The sequence below is a fragment of the Ochlerotatus camptorhynchus genome, unplaced genomic scaffold (genome assembly GCF_037179485.1).
Source record: "Ochlerotatus camptorhynchus isolate MF236.1 unplaced genomic scaffold, CSIRO-AGI_Acam_v1.1 ptg000398l, whole genome shotgun sequence".
Taxonomy (NCBI): domain Eukaryota; kingdom Metazoa; phylum Arthropoda; class Insecta; order Diptera; family Culicidae; genus Ochlerotatus; species Ochlerotatus camptorhynchus.
The window spans coordinates 241332-260132 of NW_027040885.1; the positions used below are offsets into that span (position 1 = coordinate 241332).

The following is an 18801-nucleotide window of genomic DNA, read 5'->3' on the forward strand; positions in this document are numbered from 1 at the left end:
CCACCTGAGAATTCCTTCCTGACATCTTCAAGTGGTGGTTTTCTTTTTATTATTATTATGATTATTGACTGCACGGGAAAGGTCTGCATTAAGCGGGATTTAGATGAGGCAGGTGAGTTGAATTCAACTCAAACCGATCTGGTCGTCGGCGTTCACTTGACTTTGCAACGAAAGCAAGTCCGATATCGGTCAGATTTTTGGACGTTCATTTCGCAGTTCAAGTGAGTTGAACGCTGAATTGAACCATCTTAACCCAGCTTAAAACTGGGTTTAGATAGGGAAAGTCAATTGATCAAGTCAGTTGAATTCAACTGAGTTGAACGCGAATTGAACGTGTAAACCATGCCATTCAACTGACTTGATCAACTCACTTGAATTGAAAAAAGTTGGACCAGGCTCAACTTTTCAAGCCAATTAAATTCAACTGAGTTGATCAAATGACTTGCCTAGTCTAAACCCAGCTTTAGAGAGGGTCTAGGATAAGAGATGAGTGGACGTGGACTGGCTGGTTTTGAGTCAAACGAACTGTCAAAGCCAGAGCCATACGAGCAGCGCCTATCTTGATTACATTGGCAATGTTGCTGACCCTCTCATAGTCTGCATGCTTCAATTAGATTTATTTTTATTGTTCGTGACGTAACCCACAATGAAAACACATCAATATTTAATGTAACAACAATTTTTATTGTAATAGAGTTGTTCATTATTGTTCATGATCGAATCATGTTAACAATACAATAAATGAAAAATACGATAAAAATCATTGTAACAACATTTTATTATGTACATTCATTGTACATCTAGGTAGCAGTTTTGCCGTTTTCGGAAGGGTACAACATTATAACAATCATTTTTATCGACAATAAATATTAATGTTAGAACATTGTTTCACCTGAAAATTTCACTGTAATTTTTTTTCGGGACGAGCTCTTTCAGAAGATGATATATTTTGGCAAAATTAAAGAACCCAACCTAATCTTCCATCAAAAAGAGCAGCCAGTCGTGAAAAAACTAGCTCAGTACGTTCTCTCTCTTAGATCTGTCGGTTACTCGGAGAGGATTAAAAACTGTACGTTTTAGTCAGCCGTTCCGTTTGTTTGACAAAAAATTATGATCGTTGGAAGCAACACAAAAAACTTAAAATGGGTATAAAAAACGGATCCGAACCAGCAACGTTGAGATTTACAGACTTGTGTCTTTACCACTAGTCTATCAACGCTTTGGAAAATAGGTTGGCTAAAGGAAAACAAGAAGCGCTCATAGTGTGGTTGCTAGTCTGCTCACATACACGTTCGACGGTATTTGCTTTTTTTTGTCCATGCATAATACAAAAAAGAGAAGTGAAGGTAAAAGATGAGATAAGATTTGTTCAAAGGGATTACTGTCGGCTTCTATTCGTCAATGACAAAGGATGTATGGAAATGATGGTTTTTGTACCACGACAATTTAGTTTTGGTTTTCGTCTTGTTACATTGTTTTTTAATGTATTTTTGTTGTTATTTTTTTTCGGGGTGCTCTGAGCACAATGATATTTTTTTCGATCCCAAAGATTTTCATCTCAATGTTTAAATCGGAATTGAAAACAAAATTATAATTTCGTTGTTTAACACTTAATTAACAAATTGACAGCTCGCTCCCATACAAACACCCACCGAGGGGCGGTAAGATGATGATTTGGACCGGATGGAGTGATCACTAGGTAAATCATCGTTTAACCGAAACTGAATTTTTTGTCAAACTTATTAGTCATATGACACCGGTATTTTTAAATTTTTCAATCAAAAACAAGTTTCTATGTATTTCCATGTTCATTTTCACAAGCTTCGATTGCTATTTTTTTTTTTTTTAAATAATGCTGCATTTGATGAAATTATACGCTAGAGGTATTTGTAAATGATTGCGTCATGTAAGAACAAGTTTAAATCGATGTTGCCAAAATTATATTCGATTTTGACAACATACAATTTTCTTTAAATATTCTTAAATAGCATTTCTTCATAGTTTTTGAACAGTTATTCCAGTTTTCAACTGTTTTTTTTTTAACTTTGCGAGAATTTTATCCATTTAGTCAGCTTTCAAATGTTCCCGGTACAAATAAATATAAATAAGTGATAAATTCATGGTACCAGAATTTATTTACATAATCTCCCTAAAATGAAGAGTTTTCTAACTAATGCAAATTATTGCTAAAGAAATACTAACGATGTTGGGAATATAAAGATCTATATAATAGAAATGAATATTGTAAAGTCTTTGTACTCATGTTTTTCGTATGAAATCGAAAATTTCAACAATAAGTCAATTCAGGCTGCGATGGATGGTTTAAAAAAAAACTTTTGGCAAAATGGCGGCTTCCCTATGTTTTCTCTTCTGTCTGTTTCATTTCATCTTAGCTTTCTTCTTTGGTTATATTACACATTCTACCGGCTTGTATTCACCAGCTTTTTTTTAACAGGTTTGGTATTGTTACTGTAAAGTCCATTAAGTCACCCTTAAATATACTCTTAATATTTGACTAGTGCTATAAATTTTCAATAAAAATTGGTCATAAGTTTATGATTTGAGTAGTTCTAAACGATTTGATGAGCGGTTATATAACGTCACGTACAACGTATTGTAGTGCAAAACTTGATAAATCTGCAATAATATATGGGGGTTACTTTAATTTTCAGTTACCGTAAAAAAACTTATTCAAAGATAGTTCAAAACCGTTGAAATGTCACTAAGAATGTGTCATTTAACCCTTTCCAGGGTAAAAAACGATATTATTTTTTTGCACATTCTTAACGAAATTTCCAGGGGTTGTTATTTATTGTAAGTATATAAACAGTGTGACACAGATGTATTCGAACACATAAAAAATATGTACTTCTTTAAGAAAGCACATTACTTCGGATTGAATATCCAGAAGTTATTCATTGAAAATTCATAGTGGAAAAATTGCACCATTCTGCATGAAGAGACAAAGTCTGAAAATTGCACCACAAAAGGTGCATTGTGAAACAAACTTCACTGACAATTTTTGGTGCATCGTTCTGGTGAATAGAGGAGCAAGCTTTATAGAAAATCTCTGGTGCAAAATTTGCATCGCATTGATAAATGAAATGAACAGAAAGTTTCTGGTGGAAATCTTGCACTGGTCTGGTAAATGGAGACACAAGCTTTATTAAAAATTAAGCTACATTGAAAATTTCTGGTGGAAAATCTGCATTCTTCTGTTGTATAGCGAAACAAACTGTAATAATAATTTCTGGTGTAAAATTTGCACCGTTTTGATGATTGGAAGGAAGAACTGAAAATTTATGGTGAAAAACCTGAAAATAGGGGCAAGCTTTAATGCAAATATTTGGTGGAAAACCTGAAACATTTTGATAATAGGAGAAGCTAGCTATATTGAAAATGTCTGGTGGTAAATGGAAAATGGAACCTTCAATAAAAATTAGTGGTGGAAAATTTACACCCTTCTGGTGACGGAGGGGCAAGCTTAATTGCAGAAAATTGGTGAAAAATAACTAAGTGTTGGTGGAAGCCATTTTGTTACAAAAATTCTTACGGCGGTTAAAAACATTTCCTCCGAAACTCCGGAGTGATTTGAGTTTTGAGCGTATCTATTTGGTGAACAAAAAATTAAACCGTCGATTACTGGCGCATTAAAGTACAATCTTGCAATTCGACTCAACCAGATGATAGAGGAATCATTCCTCTATCCTTTTAGTTAAGTTGGATTGCAAGATTGAGCTTTAATCCGCGAGAAATCGGTGATTTAAATGTTTGTTTACAAAACAGATGCCCCCAAAACTCGAATCACAATCCTATTTTCTAACGCTTGGAAGAGCATATTCGCGCTAAAATAGTGGCGTCTGTTTCTGGGCAGAACATTCGCGCTAAAATAGTGGCGTCTGTTTCTGGGCTGAACATGTTCAATTCCATCGCGATGAATATATTCGATATTGATATAAATTGATTACTGGATACCCCTAATTTAATTGTTGAGTATGGCACAGCACAAAAGTGCGGAGTCACTAATCATGAAGTTTCGAGTTCGATTCTTGTTTCGGGTTAGGAAAGAGATTTTATTTTTTTTCACTCATCCTGAAAAACAGTTTCGTTACATAAACATTCATTGTTTCCTTAGATGAAAGGTGGCATCGAAATAATTAAGGGAAATGCAAGTTCTCTAACATCGGATACGAACAGCGTACATCTCAATCTCAATCCTAAATTTTTTGTCTTCACTAGTTGTCTATTTGGGCCCATGGAAAATGAGTGACGAGAGGTACGATACAATCTACACGCAGAAGGTTTCATTCAGAACGGGAGGGCAACAGAAATGCTAAAAATAAACCTGCTTCCATACAGCGCAGCAACCGAAAAAGGGCAGAACGATTGCTTCATTTTACTATAGTGTGTATATACACTGTGCAGAATTTGCGATGGTATGAGAGAGTCAGTTTGAGTATTGGTCTTTTTCATACCAATTTTTGCACCCGTTATTTGCTATGAAACTAACCTCCTCCCAAAATGCTCCGATGCGGTACTATTTTCACAGCAGAAATTTTCTGAAAACTAGACATCCATGGACCATTTCAGTGCGATTGTTCCACGAGAAATATTTATTTATAATATTTTTATTCCTCGCCGTTCATCAGCATGAGGCAAATTTCCAGTCAGAAATCTTCGATAAAGCTTGTCTTAATAGGCCATTTGTTAATATATTAATAATGCCATAAATGTTAATATTGCCCCTCCATTCATCAGAACGTTGCAAATTTAACACTACACAGCAAAAAATAAATTTTAATATAACATCCAAGAGGATGCACTTCAATCATGTCAAAAACCCCATGAAATTTGTATGGTCACAAAAATAAACAATTGCAGTAAAAGCAGCGTAATGTCAGTTCATGCACTGTATTAATGATAATTTTGTCCTTTTTGGCAAGTAATTTAACACCATATTATCGACAGATTGAAATGCATCCACTTTGATGTGATACTGAAGTGATTGATTGATTTATTTTGTTTATTTAAGAGACTTTCAACCGCAGGCTGATATTATAATATTTTTTTTTTTGCTGTGTATAAATTTTCAATACACCTTGCAGTTCTATTCAACAGTACTATCAAATTTTACATCAGGAATTTTCAGTTAAACCCCGTCCATTCACTATAACGGTGCAAATTTCACACCACAATTTTCCAAAACAAAAAGCTTGCCCCTCCATTGACCAGAACGCTGTAAATTTTCTACCATAAATTTTCAGAAAAACTTGTCCCTCCATCACCAGAAGGGTGTAAATTTTCCACCACTAATTTTCATTGAAGGCTTCCCTCCTCCTATACACCAGCTCGGAGCTAAATTTGTACTACAAATCTTCAATAAAGCTTGCACAATTATCCATTTACAAAAACGGTGCAAATTTTCCTCCAATATTTTCAATATTTGCCCTTCGATTCACCAGCACTTAGTAATTTACACCAATTTTCTGCAATTAAGCTTGCCCCTCCATCACCAGAAGGGTGTAAATTTTCCACCATTAATTTTCATTGAAGGTTTCCCTCCTCCTATACACCAGCTCGGAGCTAAATTTGTACTATAAATTTTCAATAATTTTATTTAAAATCAAATTCAATTAAAGACCCCTAGCGCCCTCTGTAACAGCAGAGATATTTGAAATCACACATCCAATTTCCCCATTTTTCAAACGCCCTCCACGAGCATGCTCATCATCAAAATAAACACACAAAATTAAATTCAATTAAAGACCCCTACCGCCCCCTTATACAAACCAACAATTCCAATTTCAGGAAACAAAAATTAAAAAATTAAATCAAACTCAACTAAAGACCCCTAGCGCCCCTTTTGTTTCAAGGAAATTAAAAGCAAAAATTCAAATTTTCTCAAACATCACAAACGTCTTCAATTTGCATTAGTATCATTAAAAAGAAATAAAAATAAATACTCTTAGCGTCCCATAATGCAAACCATTTATATTTAATGAAAAAATCAAAACGCCTTCCAGAAAAAAAATATGGAAGAAAATAATATTTAAAATCAAATTCAATTAAAGACCCCTAGCGCCCTCTGTTACAGCAGAGATAGTTGAAATCACACATCCAATTTCCCCATTTTTCAAACGCCCTCCACGAGCATGCTCATCATCAAAATAAACACAAAAAATTAAATTCAATTAAAGACCCCTACCGCCCCTGATACAAACCAACAATTCCAATTTCAGGAAACAAAAATTTAAAAATTAAATCAAACTCAACTAAAGACCCCTAGCGCAAACAAACTATTCTAATTTTATTAAACATTCTAACAGCATCCAGAAGCATGAATGTCATCAAAGTAAAAAAATATATAAAATTTAATCAAACACCCCTGGTGCCCTCCTGTTGAATCACACTTTCAAATTCCTTATTTTCCAAACGCCTTGCTGTTTTATGACATGAGTATCATCGAAGTAAAAACAAATTAAATTTAAATTAGATACTCCTAGCGCCTGTTGCTTTTTGTAATTTAAAAATAAAATCATCTTTTTTAATTCCTCCGCCGAATTTGCTTTTGCTAAACAATTAGAAAATAAATCAAGTTTTTAAAGATCGTTTTGTGTGGAGGCATTTAAACTAATCTTACAATTTTGTTAAACATTTCATGATTGCCTACGGCGGCTTAGATTTTTTTTTGTTCACCTTGCTGATACATCACAAGAAAGGTGTGTGTTATGTTTATGGACTTTTGATTTTTTATAATGTGTATGAAAACAATAGGAGGGCGTTAACAGTAAAGGTCTAGCATGAGGAGCATCAGGAGGGCGCATAAGGTATGAAACACAAATCATTTGGGGGGGCCATGGCCCCCCCTGGCCCCCCCTTGCGCACGCCACTGTCTGTCAATCAAACGTGGAGCTTTGAAGCACAAGTGTTAGTGAGACTGCTCATAAACAGTGACTGAGTGTGTGTAATCAGAACACGGTACTCGTTGTTGTTTTTGTTTTGCTCTACAAAATTTCACGGCAAATTGTATCCTAATCCCAGGTGGTTTTCCAACGCCAAACCGAAAAATTTGTCATGGTGGATCAAGTAGAGGATTGAAGCTCGGATCGATACCTAGTGAAAGTAACTTTTATTTGTGAGCGAGGAACCGACATATTGTTTATTTTGCCAGTTGGAAGCAATCAATTAGGGTAAATTATGGCTTCGGCACCCATTGACTGTTTTCGGCAACCGAAATTGAAACGTTAATTTCACTGTATTTTCCCATCAAAACTCTTCGCTGAATGTAATAAGCCGATTCCTTACCTTTTCAGCTTCAATCTGATTACATTTTTACGACTGTGCAATCCTGTTATGCCATATTTTTCTTTAAATTAAATATACACACTACAAAATACGGCTGATTTCGAGTTGCCGATAATAGAACAGCTAGTTAACACGCAGTTCAAATGGAAAGGGTGCCGAAGAAAAAGAGACTGCCGACAATAGTCACACTCACCTGAGAAGTTTGGAGCGTTGTAAAAACATGTTCAACCCGTTAAGATCAATTCTGTCGATTGGAATTGGTAGAACAGCAAGCAGCAGATAAATGTCAACAAACAAACCTGTCATGTATGTGTGTGACGCTGAGAAATCGCTAATAGAAGTTCGGACGCTGCTTAGACTGACGAGAATACGTAAATTCCCCTATAAGGAATTGGCAGCTTCCATCACCATTGAGTGAACTACCGACATTCGGAAGCTGCTGAAAATTCAAGGATTCAAAAAGAAGAAAGACCCTATACCTACATCACGATCCAACGAAAGGAATCGACCGACCTCTTCCGGAGAATGATAACAACAGTAACATTCAAATGGTCAGCGAGTACTGTGCCACATTTCCAAGCGTCACTAATTTGCCCCCCCATTGTGGCCAGGTGCCAAAGCCGTGCGGAACGGACATGCATTTTACTAATGCACCATATGAATGCCAATAAATGCATCACTAAAGGGCATAGTTTTAATTTTCAAAACAAATTTACATACGAATCTGTTCAATTTCAGCTGGAATTTTACTCGTTGTCAGCATAAAGCAAAGCAAGAAACGTTTCACTTTTTACGACAGTCACAACAAAACCAATAATTAACAGCTATTTATTTCTACCAATGTGTGTGAATGCACTCGTGAATTAACACACACCATCATACACAGGTTCCACTTTTGCTCAGAAAAGGCGTTGCCGTTACTGTCTCCTGCTTTTTGGCAGAGTTGCCAGTCTTCTTGATTTGTAGTCTTCGCTAATATACAATAGAAATAATCCATAGCATGCAAGTAAATCATTGTAACCATTGTATGTAGACTATTTTTGTTTGACAAAATAAATAAATCAAATTTAAATGTATATCGCACAATCGAGGAAATTTCCAAAATTTCAGAAAAATCTGGATAAACCGGAAAATTGCTTATCGGGATTTGTTGGTCACCATACAAATTTGAAAAATACGTATGCTGTCTTTCAGAAATGTCAATTTCAGTTAAACTATTTATTTGACCTAGTGAACCCTTTGGCCTTATAGCTTTCAGCCTAATGGCATCAAGCTTGATGGCATCTGGCCTAATCCTCCATTAGAAAAAAAAATACCCCCTCCCACCCAAGTAGCACACTTTCATCACAGTAAGTTACAACAACTTGTTTATGACTGAAATAAGTCGTATATAAGTTCCTACAATTCATTTGTGACAAGCGTGCTACTAGGGCAGGGATGGAAAATCATTTACATTCATTTCGTGCATTAATTTACATTCATTTGCCTCTAACTTTTTTCATCAACAGAGTTACGTAAAATAATGTTTGAAGCTTTTGTAGGCTTTGATATTAACTGCATCTTTTGTAAACAACTCAAATCTGTATCTATTATGCATGTTGAATCAGAGCGATAAGAACCCACCATTGTTTTTCAGTGAATGTAAATTGAAGCTCTATTTCGTCATAGGGTAAATGTTGGCTTCGGCACCCATTGACTGTTTTCGGCAACCAAAATTTAAACGTTAATTTCACTATGTTTTCCCATCAACGCACTTCCCTGTATGTGTCCAAACGATTGTTTAGCCTTTCAGCTTCAATCTGATTATATTTGAACGATCGAGCAATCCAGTAATGCTACATTTTTCTTCAAATAAAGCATACGCACTACAAAATGAGGTTGATTTCGAGTTGCCGATAATAGAACAGCTGGTTAACACGCAGTTCTAATGGGAAGGTTGCCGAAGAAAAAGAGACTGCCGACAATAGTCACACTCACCTGAGAAGTTTGGAGCGTTGTAATAACGCTTTCAAAACGTTTTGAAAAATTCTGTCGATTGGAATGGATAGAGAAGCAAGCAGCAGATGAATGTAAACAAACAGACACATCATATATGTGCGTGACGCTGAGAAAATGCTAGTAGAAGTGCAGACGCTGCTTAGATTGACGAGAATACGTAAATTCCCCTACATGAGAGATTTAGATTTTAGTTTTTAACAAAAGTTGTAGTTAATATCAAAAGCTACAAAAGCTTCATACATCAAACGGTATTATGTTGAAGAAAGAAGTTAGAAGCAAATGAATGTAAATGAATGCACGAAATGAATGTAAATGATTTTCCATCCCTGTCCCAATTTTAAAACCTGGCTACGTCCGTGCAAATAAAAGAACCCGGAAAAGTACAAATAGAACGGAAAGTCATTCCTTCCAAACACACCCCAAACCCATTCCAGCAGTTCATTATTCACGCATCATCCTATATATTGTAGCTATCACGCCTAGGCATCGGTGGTAGGTGTTGGGCAGAGTCGGGCCAAGCCCAAGTTTGTTTTTATATGGCAAAATTTATAGTCTCCGTTAGGAAAACTAATGACCATCCTGGGTTATAAGTTGGGTAAACGAAATCAAATTGAAAGTGACTTGGAACCGAGATGGAAAAAAATACACAAAACAACAAGTCGAGGGCAAACATCAAACCCCTGAAAAGGATCATAAAGAGACATAATTATAAGCATTTTTCATACGCCTTATTTGGTACTTGGAAAACTGGTGTACGGTTCGCATACCTTGTAGGCGGTATTATTTTACCCAACTGCTATCAACAGCGTTTCAACTTTCCTGGTCGGCTTTCAAAGCAACAAACTTGGGTGTAATTTTATTCCTCTCTTCGCCACTCTACCACAGGGGTTTTCACGAGTACTCCGGAGAGCGCTAAGCATATTGATGAGTGCTTAGAAGAACTTTAATCACTACGAACTGACATTTTTTTTGTGATCTGAAAATACTTGGAATCAAATTGTGATAGATTATTATTTATATTAACATTACCATAACTTCAAATCTATATTTATGTTGTACTAGGGACGGAAGAAGATTATACGGCATAAAATAATCAGTTAGTCATCACAAATCATGAAGGCCACCATAACCAATCTAAAAAAAGAGATGATAAGAAAGTTTGATTTTGATGGTGTAACGACCACTCGACTGAAATGTCCATTTATACCGAAACGTTTTCAAAATAGTTTATAACAAGAGAAACAAATTTTGACTTTGCTCCGCTGAGGCATTGTTACCAACGTTGTGTTCCGTGACTTGAAATCCCCTGCTCTTTCAGTAGGTATGCCCACACGTATGTTCACTAAGCCTTCAGGACGGAATGCAGAGGAAAAACTTGAATTTATCCACCCTATGGTGAGATTTGACCCTTCTTACTACTTGAATTCTACCAACAAGGGCTCTACATTTTCGAGTTTTGATTCTTTCATATAACGTGTTCAACGCATCATTTCTATAACGCCTAGCTAGACTATTAGCACGAAACGAAATTGTAAAAAGAAGGACGCGTAGAACGAAAGACTGGCTGTGGATTTTCTCTCCGTTACTTTGATTATCGCTTTCAATGAAAGTAGCGTCGATTATCGAGTTGAAACGAAATCTCATTATGGCTTTCAATCCCTTTCACTGACACTCTATCTTCGCTCTTTCAATTTGTTTAATATGCATTATATCCCGTTTTTGTTATTTCGTTTCAGATAAATATGTGGATGGAACATATTAAATACGTGTAATCTTCAAGTGTTTTCACGTTAGCGCTGCTTTAAATACATAGTTTAATTATCTGTCATAAACGTCATGAATCCTTCGAAACTATCAAATTCTAACGCTCTTTCACTCGTCCGCTTCACTGAAGCTTGAAGAAAGACCAATGAAGTGACGGGAGAAAGAGAGACAAGCGATTGAAAAGGCTAACTGACAGTTACCAGCGTGTGGAGCCCTATGACTATTGATTCACCAGATTGATATGCTAATTGGAAATTAGGCATTAACGTAAGCTAAATTAACTAATGCATTCAACACTTTTTCAACTGTTTTTATTGATTAATATATAAACTAATGTGTCTATTTTGGATGCATTTAATTGCGCTCCTAAGATTTTGGTACAAAGATTACCCTTACTTCATGTACTCTCTATATCTATCTTCCATATTGATATGATTTAAACTTAAACTAGCTTTAAAAATCCTAATTGGAGACGAACTGAGAACGTAAATGTAATTTCTACACCTGCTGTTGCTGACGGCAAATTCGGTGAATTTTCGGATCTTCCGTTAGCAAACTCAAGTTTTGAGTGAGAATGCTTTTAGCTGTAAGTTTTATTTAATGATTAGATTAATTTTAGAAAACTTAATATATAAACTTACAAATTTTAATCCACTTCACCTGTTGAAGTTCACTGTGTCAACAAACTGTTTTTAATGTGTTGTGCTATCTGTATGTAAATTTTAATTTAATAATTGCTAGTATTTTAATTCATGTAAACTTACGAAAAAAAAAAGAATTCACTATATATTATACCACTAGCAAACACTTTTAAAATGCGAAAGAAAGTAAGTACTTAATAGTTTTTAATCTGTCTTCCTTTTTCTATTTATTTGTTCTCTTATAACTCTCCTTATCTGTCCTGTCACCTGTTCTGTCATCCATGATGTCAATTGTCCTGTCAAGCGTAGCGTTACGCCCAGTCAGCTGCCCTGCTGCAATTTGGCTCGCTTCAAGACCGGTATGCAACTGGCTGTCTCCAACATTCCCCGGCCCGTATTGCTGGAACTTCCTTCCAGCTGTACCGCTGCTTTGAACCTCAAGTACAGCCAGACTTGTTACTGGCCTCTGAAGCACTCTGCTACTAGTTTGGACGTCAGCGATGCGGATTCTGCCATCCTTTCCGGGGTAAACTCTGACGACCTTTCCGCGAATCCAGCTGTTCCGTATTCCACCATCCGCCAACATCACCAAATCTCCTGGTTGAATTGGTATAGAGTCGTCGAACCACTTGGTGCGTGTTCTCATAGTCGGGAGGTATTCCCTTACCCATCTGGCCCAGAAGAGGTCTAAAAGACTCTGCGCGTGGCCCCAGTTGGTTTTGAGAACAGCGCCAGTATCAACAGGCGACTTGGTTGGCTGCACAACACCACTGGAGCTCAACATCAAAAAATGATTGGGGGTAAGCGCTTCGTCATCTTCCAAATCAAGTGGCACGTGCGTTAGCGGCCTAGAGTTCACGATGGCTTCGACCTCGACCAGAACGGTTCCAAAGGGCTCCTCGTCCGGATTCCTGCTGGTAGAGAGCGTGTTTAAACCTATTTTGACCGAACGGACCAGTCGTTCCCACGAGCCACCCATGTGTGGGGCAGCTGGTGGATTCAAAATCCACTGAGTGTTGCAGTTGGTAAAGGTGTCAGCCAGTTTCTGGTTGATGCCTGCAATCTCCTGTTTCAACTCCTTCCTAGCGCCATGAAAATTGGTTCCTTGATCACTGAAGATCTGCTGCGGAGCACCTCTTCTTGCGATGAACCGTCGCACAGCCATTTTGCAGGATTCACTTGACAGACTGCTTGCGACCTCTAAATGGATGGCTCTCACGGTTTGGCACACAAAGAGCGCTACCCATCTCTTCACACTACTACGACCGATCCGGATGTAGAAAGGTCCGCAATAGTCCACTCCGGTAAAGGAGAAAGGACGTACGTATGAAGACATCCTGGACTCTGGAAGGGGCGCCATTCTCGGAGCCCGTGGGGTAGCCTTGTAGACGATACACCAGTTGCACTTTCGTATCTGTTTGCGCACTGCCGTGCGCAAGTTAGAAATGTGGAATTTTTGCCGAACCTCATTAACAATAGTCTCCACGTTGCAGTGTGCGTATTTACGGTGATACCAATCCAAAACGAGTCCAGTCACGTAATGGTTCCGTGGAAGCACTATTGGGAACCTAGCGTCATAGGAAGCGTAGTTGGCAGCACCAATTCGCCCTTCCTGTCTAATTACTCCCGTCTCATCGACGAAAGGTGATAATTTGTGAAGCGGGCTTGTTTTTTCCAACCTTGCTGCACTCGATTGTTGCTGCTGTCTTCCGAGCACGATGACTTCATCAGGATATGCCTCCATCTGCACGGCACGCCAAAGAAACTCCTCGGCATTCTTCAGCTCCCGTTGAGACAAAATGGGGTTGAGTTCGACAGGATCTCCGTTGATTTTGCTTCTGCAGTTATTCACATACCGCAGAAGGAATGCTGTGGCTCTCAATAATCTTTCCCACTTGAAATACCTGCTGTAGTTTATCAGAGGTTCAGGAATTTTCCGATGATGGGTATGTATCGGGCGTATCTCCTCAGCAGTGTCCTTCGTTGGCAGAATCCTTTTTGGCCACGCCGACTCCTCCTGGTACAAAAACTCAGGTCCGACAAACCACCTACAATCCGCATGGAAGCTGGGTTCTTTCACCCACTTCGTTGCTTCATCCGCTACGTTAAGGCGCGTTGGCACCCAACGCCATTCCTCTATATTGGTCACATCTAGGATTTCGCTGATTCTAACCGCCACAAACTGACGGTATTTGCGCTGGTCCGACTGTATCCACGATAACACCGTGCTTGAATCGCTCCAGATTACTCTACGACGAATCGGCAGCGTGTGGTTTTCCTCAATTGACTTCACCAATCTGCTTCCTATGACCGCTGCCTGCAGTTCCAACCGCGGAATTGACAGTGGTTTTAGTGAAGCGACCTTCGATTTTGCAGATACAAGTGCACAGCGGACCTGACCACGATCGATGATGCGAAAGTAAGCAACGCAGGCGTACGCTTCCTCACTTGCATCAACAAACACATGCAATTCAAGTGTGTCCAAGCTGTTCGGTGAATAGTTTGGGAAGTAGCAGCGAGGGATAGTGACTTGATCCAGCTCTTTCAGTACTTCCACCCAGCGACGCCATCGGTTGAAGATCTCTTCCGGAATTTGCTCGTCCCAGCTCACATTGGACCTCCAGATGTCCTGGATGATACACTTTCCGTGTACTACGAAAGCGGCCACTAAGCCAAGAGGATCAAAAAGACTCATTACAACCCTCAAGACTTCGCGCTTCGTTGGAACAACCCTGTCGTTCAATATCTGGGATATCCCATCACAGAAGCGTATGGAAAACGTGAAAACGTCACTGGAAGGCTGCCACAACATTCCCAGAACTCTTTCCGTGCCATTGTTTTTGTCTACTGCAAAGCTCTTGGCAAGATCTGCAACGCTGTCGTCCCCGACCCGTCGCACAACCTCATCCGAGTTCGATAGCCAATTACGGATTTCAAATCCGGCTTTCGCATGGACCTCTTTTACTGCTGTTGCAATACTCGTCGCTTCCTCCACAGAATCCCTGCTGTCGAGATAATCGTCCACGTAGTGGTTATGTACGATAGCATCTACAGCCAGGCATGGACAATCATTTGCATTCATTTCGTGCATTCATTTACATTCATTTGCCTCTAACTTTTTTCTTCACCAGCATTCCGCAGAATGATGTATAGAGCTTTTGTAGGTTTTGTTATTAGCTACAACTTCTGTTAACAAGTCAAATCCGTTACTCTTATGCATGACAAACCAGAGCGAACAGAAGCCACTACTGTTTTTCAGTGAATGTATTTTACATTCACTGAAAAACAGTAACAAGTTCTGCCCGCTCTAGTTCGTGATGCATAAGAGATACAGATTTGAGTTATGACCAAGAGTTGTAGCTAATAATAAAACCTACAAAAGCTCTATACATCATTTTGCGGAATGCTGTTGATGAAAAAAGTTAGAGGCAAATGAATGTAAATGAATGTATGAAATGAATGCAAATGATTTTCCATGCATGTCTACAGCTTCCGGGAACTCGCACCTCCATTCTTCTGCATTCAGATTCTTGACGTATTGGGAAGAGCACGGTGAGCATGTCGACCCAAACGTCGCTACGTCCATGACATAGACGTGTATTTCGCCAGACGGACTGTCGTACCACAGGAAAAGCTGACTTTGACGATCTTCGGAGCGAATCAGGAGCCGGTGAAACATTTCTCTGATATCACCCGTTACTGCTATCTGCCGTTGACGAAAACGCTGTAGAACCGCAGGAAGAGACGCGAGCAGGTCCAGTCCCTTCAGAAGCATAGAGTTATACGAGACTCCATCCACCTTCGCCGCAGCATCCCAAACCACTCGAATTTTTCCCGGCTTGTTTGGATTAATAACCACTCCGAGGGGAAGATACCAAGTTCTTCGAGGGTCAAATTTGGCCAACTCTTCCGCCGATACTCGATGAGCGTATCCTTTGGACTCGTAAGAAGCAATCTGCTGCCTGACGTTTTCGTAGAGTTCAGGTGTTTTCTCTAGTCTTCGCACTAGGCACTTAAGACGCCGCTCTGCCATCGGTCTACTGTTCGGAAATTCGATATAATCATAGCGCCACAGCAAGCCCGTCTCAAACCTTCCGGAAGCTGTGCGAACCGTGGTCCGTTGCATGATCTCCCGTGCCCGCCGGACATCTTCTGCTTCTACCGCTGGCGCAGCCACTACACCAGTGTTTTCGATCGAGAAAAACTCCTTGACAACGTCATGTAGTTCCCGATCATTGGAACCAGAACAGATGTGCAGAAGACGGTGTTCAAATGGTTCGTTCAGGCCTTCCACCGTTCCGTATACTGTCCAACCAAGTTTAGTTTTCGTTGCGACTGGTTCAGAAGGTCTACCTGCTCGTTTCTTCAACGTTACTAGTAGCTCCGTGTTCTCTAAACCAATTAGGATGCGAGGGGTGGCTCCGTTATAACTTTTCACCGGAAGACCCCGAAGGTAAGGTTGAACCAGTTGATTGAATTGCAAAGACTGCGGAGGAAGATCCAAACGATCAACCGTACGTACGCACTCGAGAGTATGACGCTTGCTACTATCCGTCCCAGATATGCCGAGTTGGATGACCCTTGACTCCGACTCCATTCTCGTTACGTTTCCTGTCCATTGTAGACAAAGTGGCTCCAGTTCCCCTTCCATACCGAGCTAGTCCGCAACTTCCTTCTCTATCAAAGTGAGCGACGACCCGTCATCTAGAAAGGCTTATACTTCGACTGATGAATCCTTGCCGTATAAAGTCACGGGTAGGATGCGGAAAAGAGTAGACCGTGGCTTTTGTCGATGGACATTCATATTTCCGGTTGCAGGTGCAGATGTTCCAGATGTGCCCTCAGGTTGCCCTGGGTGTAGCAAAGTATGGTGTCGAAGCTCGCACCCTTGTATACCGCACCCTGACACCTTGCACGGCCACTTTCCATGGGAAATCAAGCATCGTCTGCAGAGATGTAACTGCTGGACCAGCTTCCACCGTTCTTCGATGTTGCGACTCTTGAAGACATTGCAGTCTCTAATATTATGACCAAGCTTTTGACACACGGAGCACGGTTTGGGTTGATACGGCTGTTTCTCCTTGCTAATCTCACCCGACTTCCGATTCTCCTGATCTGCGTTCTTTCGGATGTCTTCCGCATGTGCGTTGACGTAGCCCTTTTCTTTGCTCTTCGACTTCTCCTGTTTCTGGATGACCTCGGTGCTGAACGTTACGTTGCTAGCAGCTGACGCAATTGTAGACATGTAGTCACTGAAAGCGCGCAGGTCCGCGTAAGGAATTTGTCGTTGATAAAGTGCCCAATCCAGCTTAATTCCTGCTGGGAGCTTTCCAACCAACTCTTGCAGCAGAGTAGGGTTGGACAAATGGTTCTCCATGCCCATTGCACGTAAGTGGCCGCATAAATTTTGAACCGCCAAACCAAAGGTAATTACACTTTCTAAACGATCCGCTTTTGGGGGAGGTGTAGAACGAACCTTGTTAACCAGACTATTCACCACCAGCTCAGGCCGACCATACAGCATCTGCAATGTTGAAATGATCTGCGGTACGGATGAAGGGTGAAGAAGCTGACAGCTAACAGCATGTAGCGCATTACCCTTTAAGCAACGCTGCAACCGCATTAAATTCTCGGCATCAGAGTATCCGCACATTTCATTAGAGTTGGTGTAGCTGCTGTAGAATAAAGGCCAGTCAGCTGGGTTGCCATCGAAGATTGGGAGCTCCTTTGGGACTACGTGGCGAGCAGCGAGTTGTTGAGCGGTGGGTCCACAATTCGGGACATTCGGAATCAACCCAGACGCTTGCGAGACACAAGGAGTTACAATTGGATGCGAATAACTTGGGATGCATGACACAGGAGGACAAGAGACTGGACCAGACGCAACGGGTATTGCATTGGGAGCTCGATTGGGAGCGGGATGGGCGCGTATATTTCCGAAATCCACGGGAGGCATTTGAGACGAAGGGAATGAAACTATGGGTCGTTTGAACATACCTTCGCACGCCGGAATACTTCCCAACCTGTTCGGTAGAGCAGCACTGTTTCCAATCGCTGGGGGCCGCCGGAACTGTTGATGACTAGTCGGACATTGATAAACTTCTGTCGGTGGCTGCAGCGCTGACTGTAGGCGAAGACTGTCTAGTTGATGCTGCAGATCTCGAACCTTCTGTTCGAGCTCATTGGTACGTGTTCCTACTTCCGATGTAATTCCCTGGTTGGCTCTTGCATTTGCCAGCTGTTGTGAAGTGGGCGGAGATATCACATTGAGGGGATAATCCAAACTAGATTGTGCTTGCGAGACTTGAGTATTGGCTTGATTGATGATTGGTTGAACGTTGTCGTCCACTGGCTTCGTTGCAGTAGTCCCTTTTGGGATGGCTCCGGTTCGAGACCTTGAGGATGTTGGGGCATTTTTGTTCCCGGAACTTGTCAAGAGCGTCTCGCGCTGGGCTTCCAACCACTTATGGACTGTGCTAGATGCACTTCGTTGGCTTCGATAACTTTTCACGCTACCATTCTCACCTTCATTCAGCTCGTTCTGCAGAAGATTATACTTCCTTCTGATGAAATCTAACTCCCGCTCCATCTTCTCCTGCATGGCTTTGCTTCTGCTCTCAATTTCCTGCTGTACCGCCTTCTCACGCAATGCTTTGGCGTACTCCTGTACTTCCTTCATCAACTTTTCCTGGGCCCTTTGCTCCTCTTCGATTTGCTGCATTTGCAGCTGAATATTCGCCAAGCGAATCGATGATGAACTTCCTGTTCGTGATGGACATGGCAAGAGCGCTTGTGCACCATCTTTCTCACAATGGATACAACTAAAGCTTCGATCTTTGATGCTGTCGTCCACCTTGGCGCAGGAGAAATGGTACCACCTCTGGCATACGTCACATTGCATCATGTATCGGTCCGCATTATCAGGTCGATTGCAGTCGGGACAGTGAGATTCGGTGGTCGCCTCCTCTTCTGAGACCCTCTTAACGACACTCAAACGTTTTGACCCTGGTCTAAGAGTGGACATCTTGCAACGGCGAATCGTATCGCTCCCGACAGGCTGATACTGGACCCGGCTAACCTCCAAATGGTCGGT

The 18801-nt window shown here is 40.4% G+C and overlaps 1 protein-coding gene across 1 annotated transcript; it reads right to left on the bottom strand.

The window, feature by feature from the left end:
* Positions 1 to 11931: 11931 nt before the first annotated feature.
* On the bottom strand, positions 11932 to 14790 carry LOC135710664 (uncharacterized). Its single transcript, XM_065233307.1, has one exon. The coding sequence runs from the start codon at positions 14788 to 14790 to the stop codon at positions 11932 to 11934; it is 2859 nt and encodes a 952-aa protein (XP_065089379.1).
* Between the last annotated feature and the right edge of the window lie 4011 nt (positions 14791 to 18801).

Coding starts and splice junctions, on each gene's coding strand:
- LOC135710664 (XM_065233307.1), bottom strand. CDS start 14,790: ATGAATGCAAATGATTGTCCATGCCTGGCTGTAGATGCTATCGTACAT.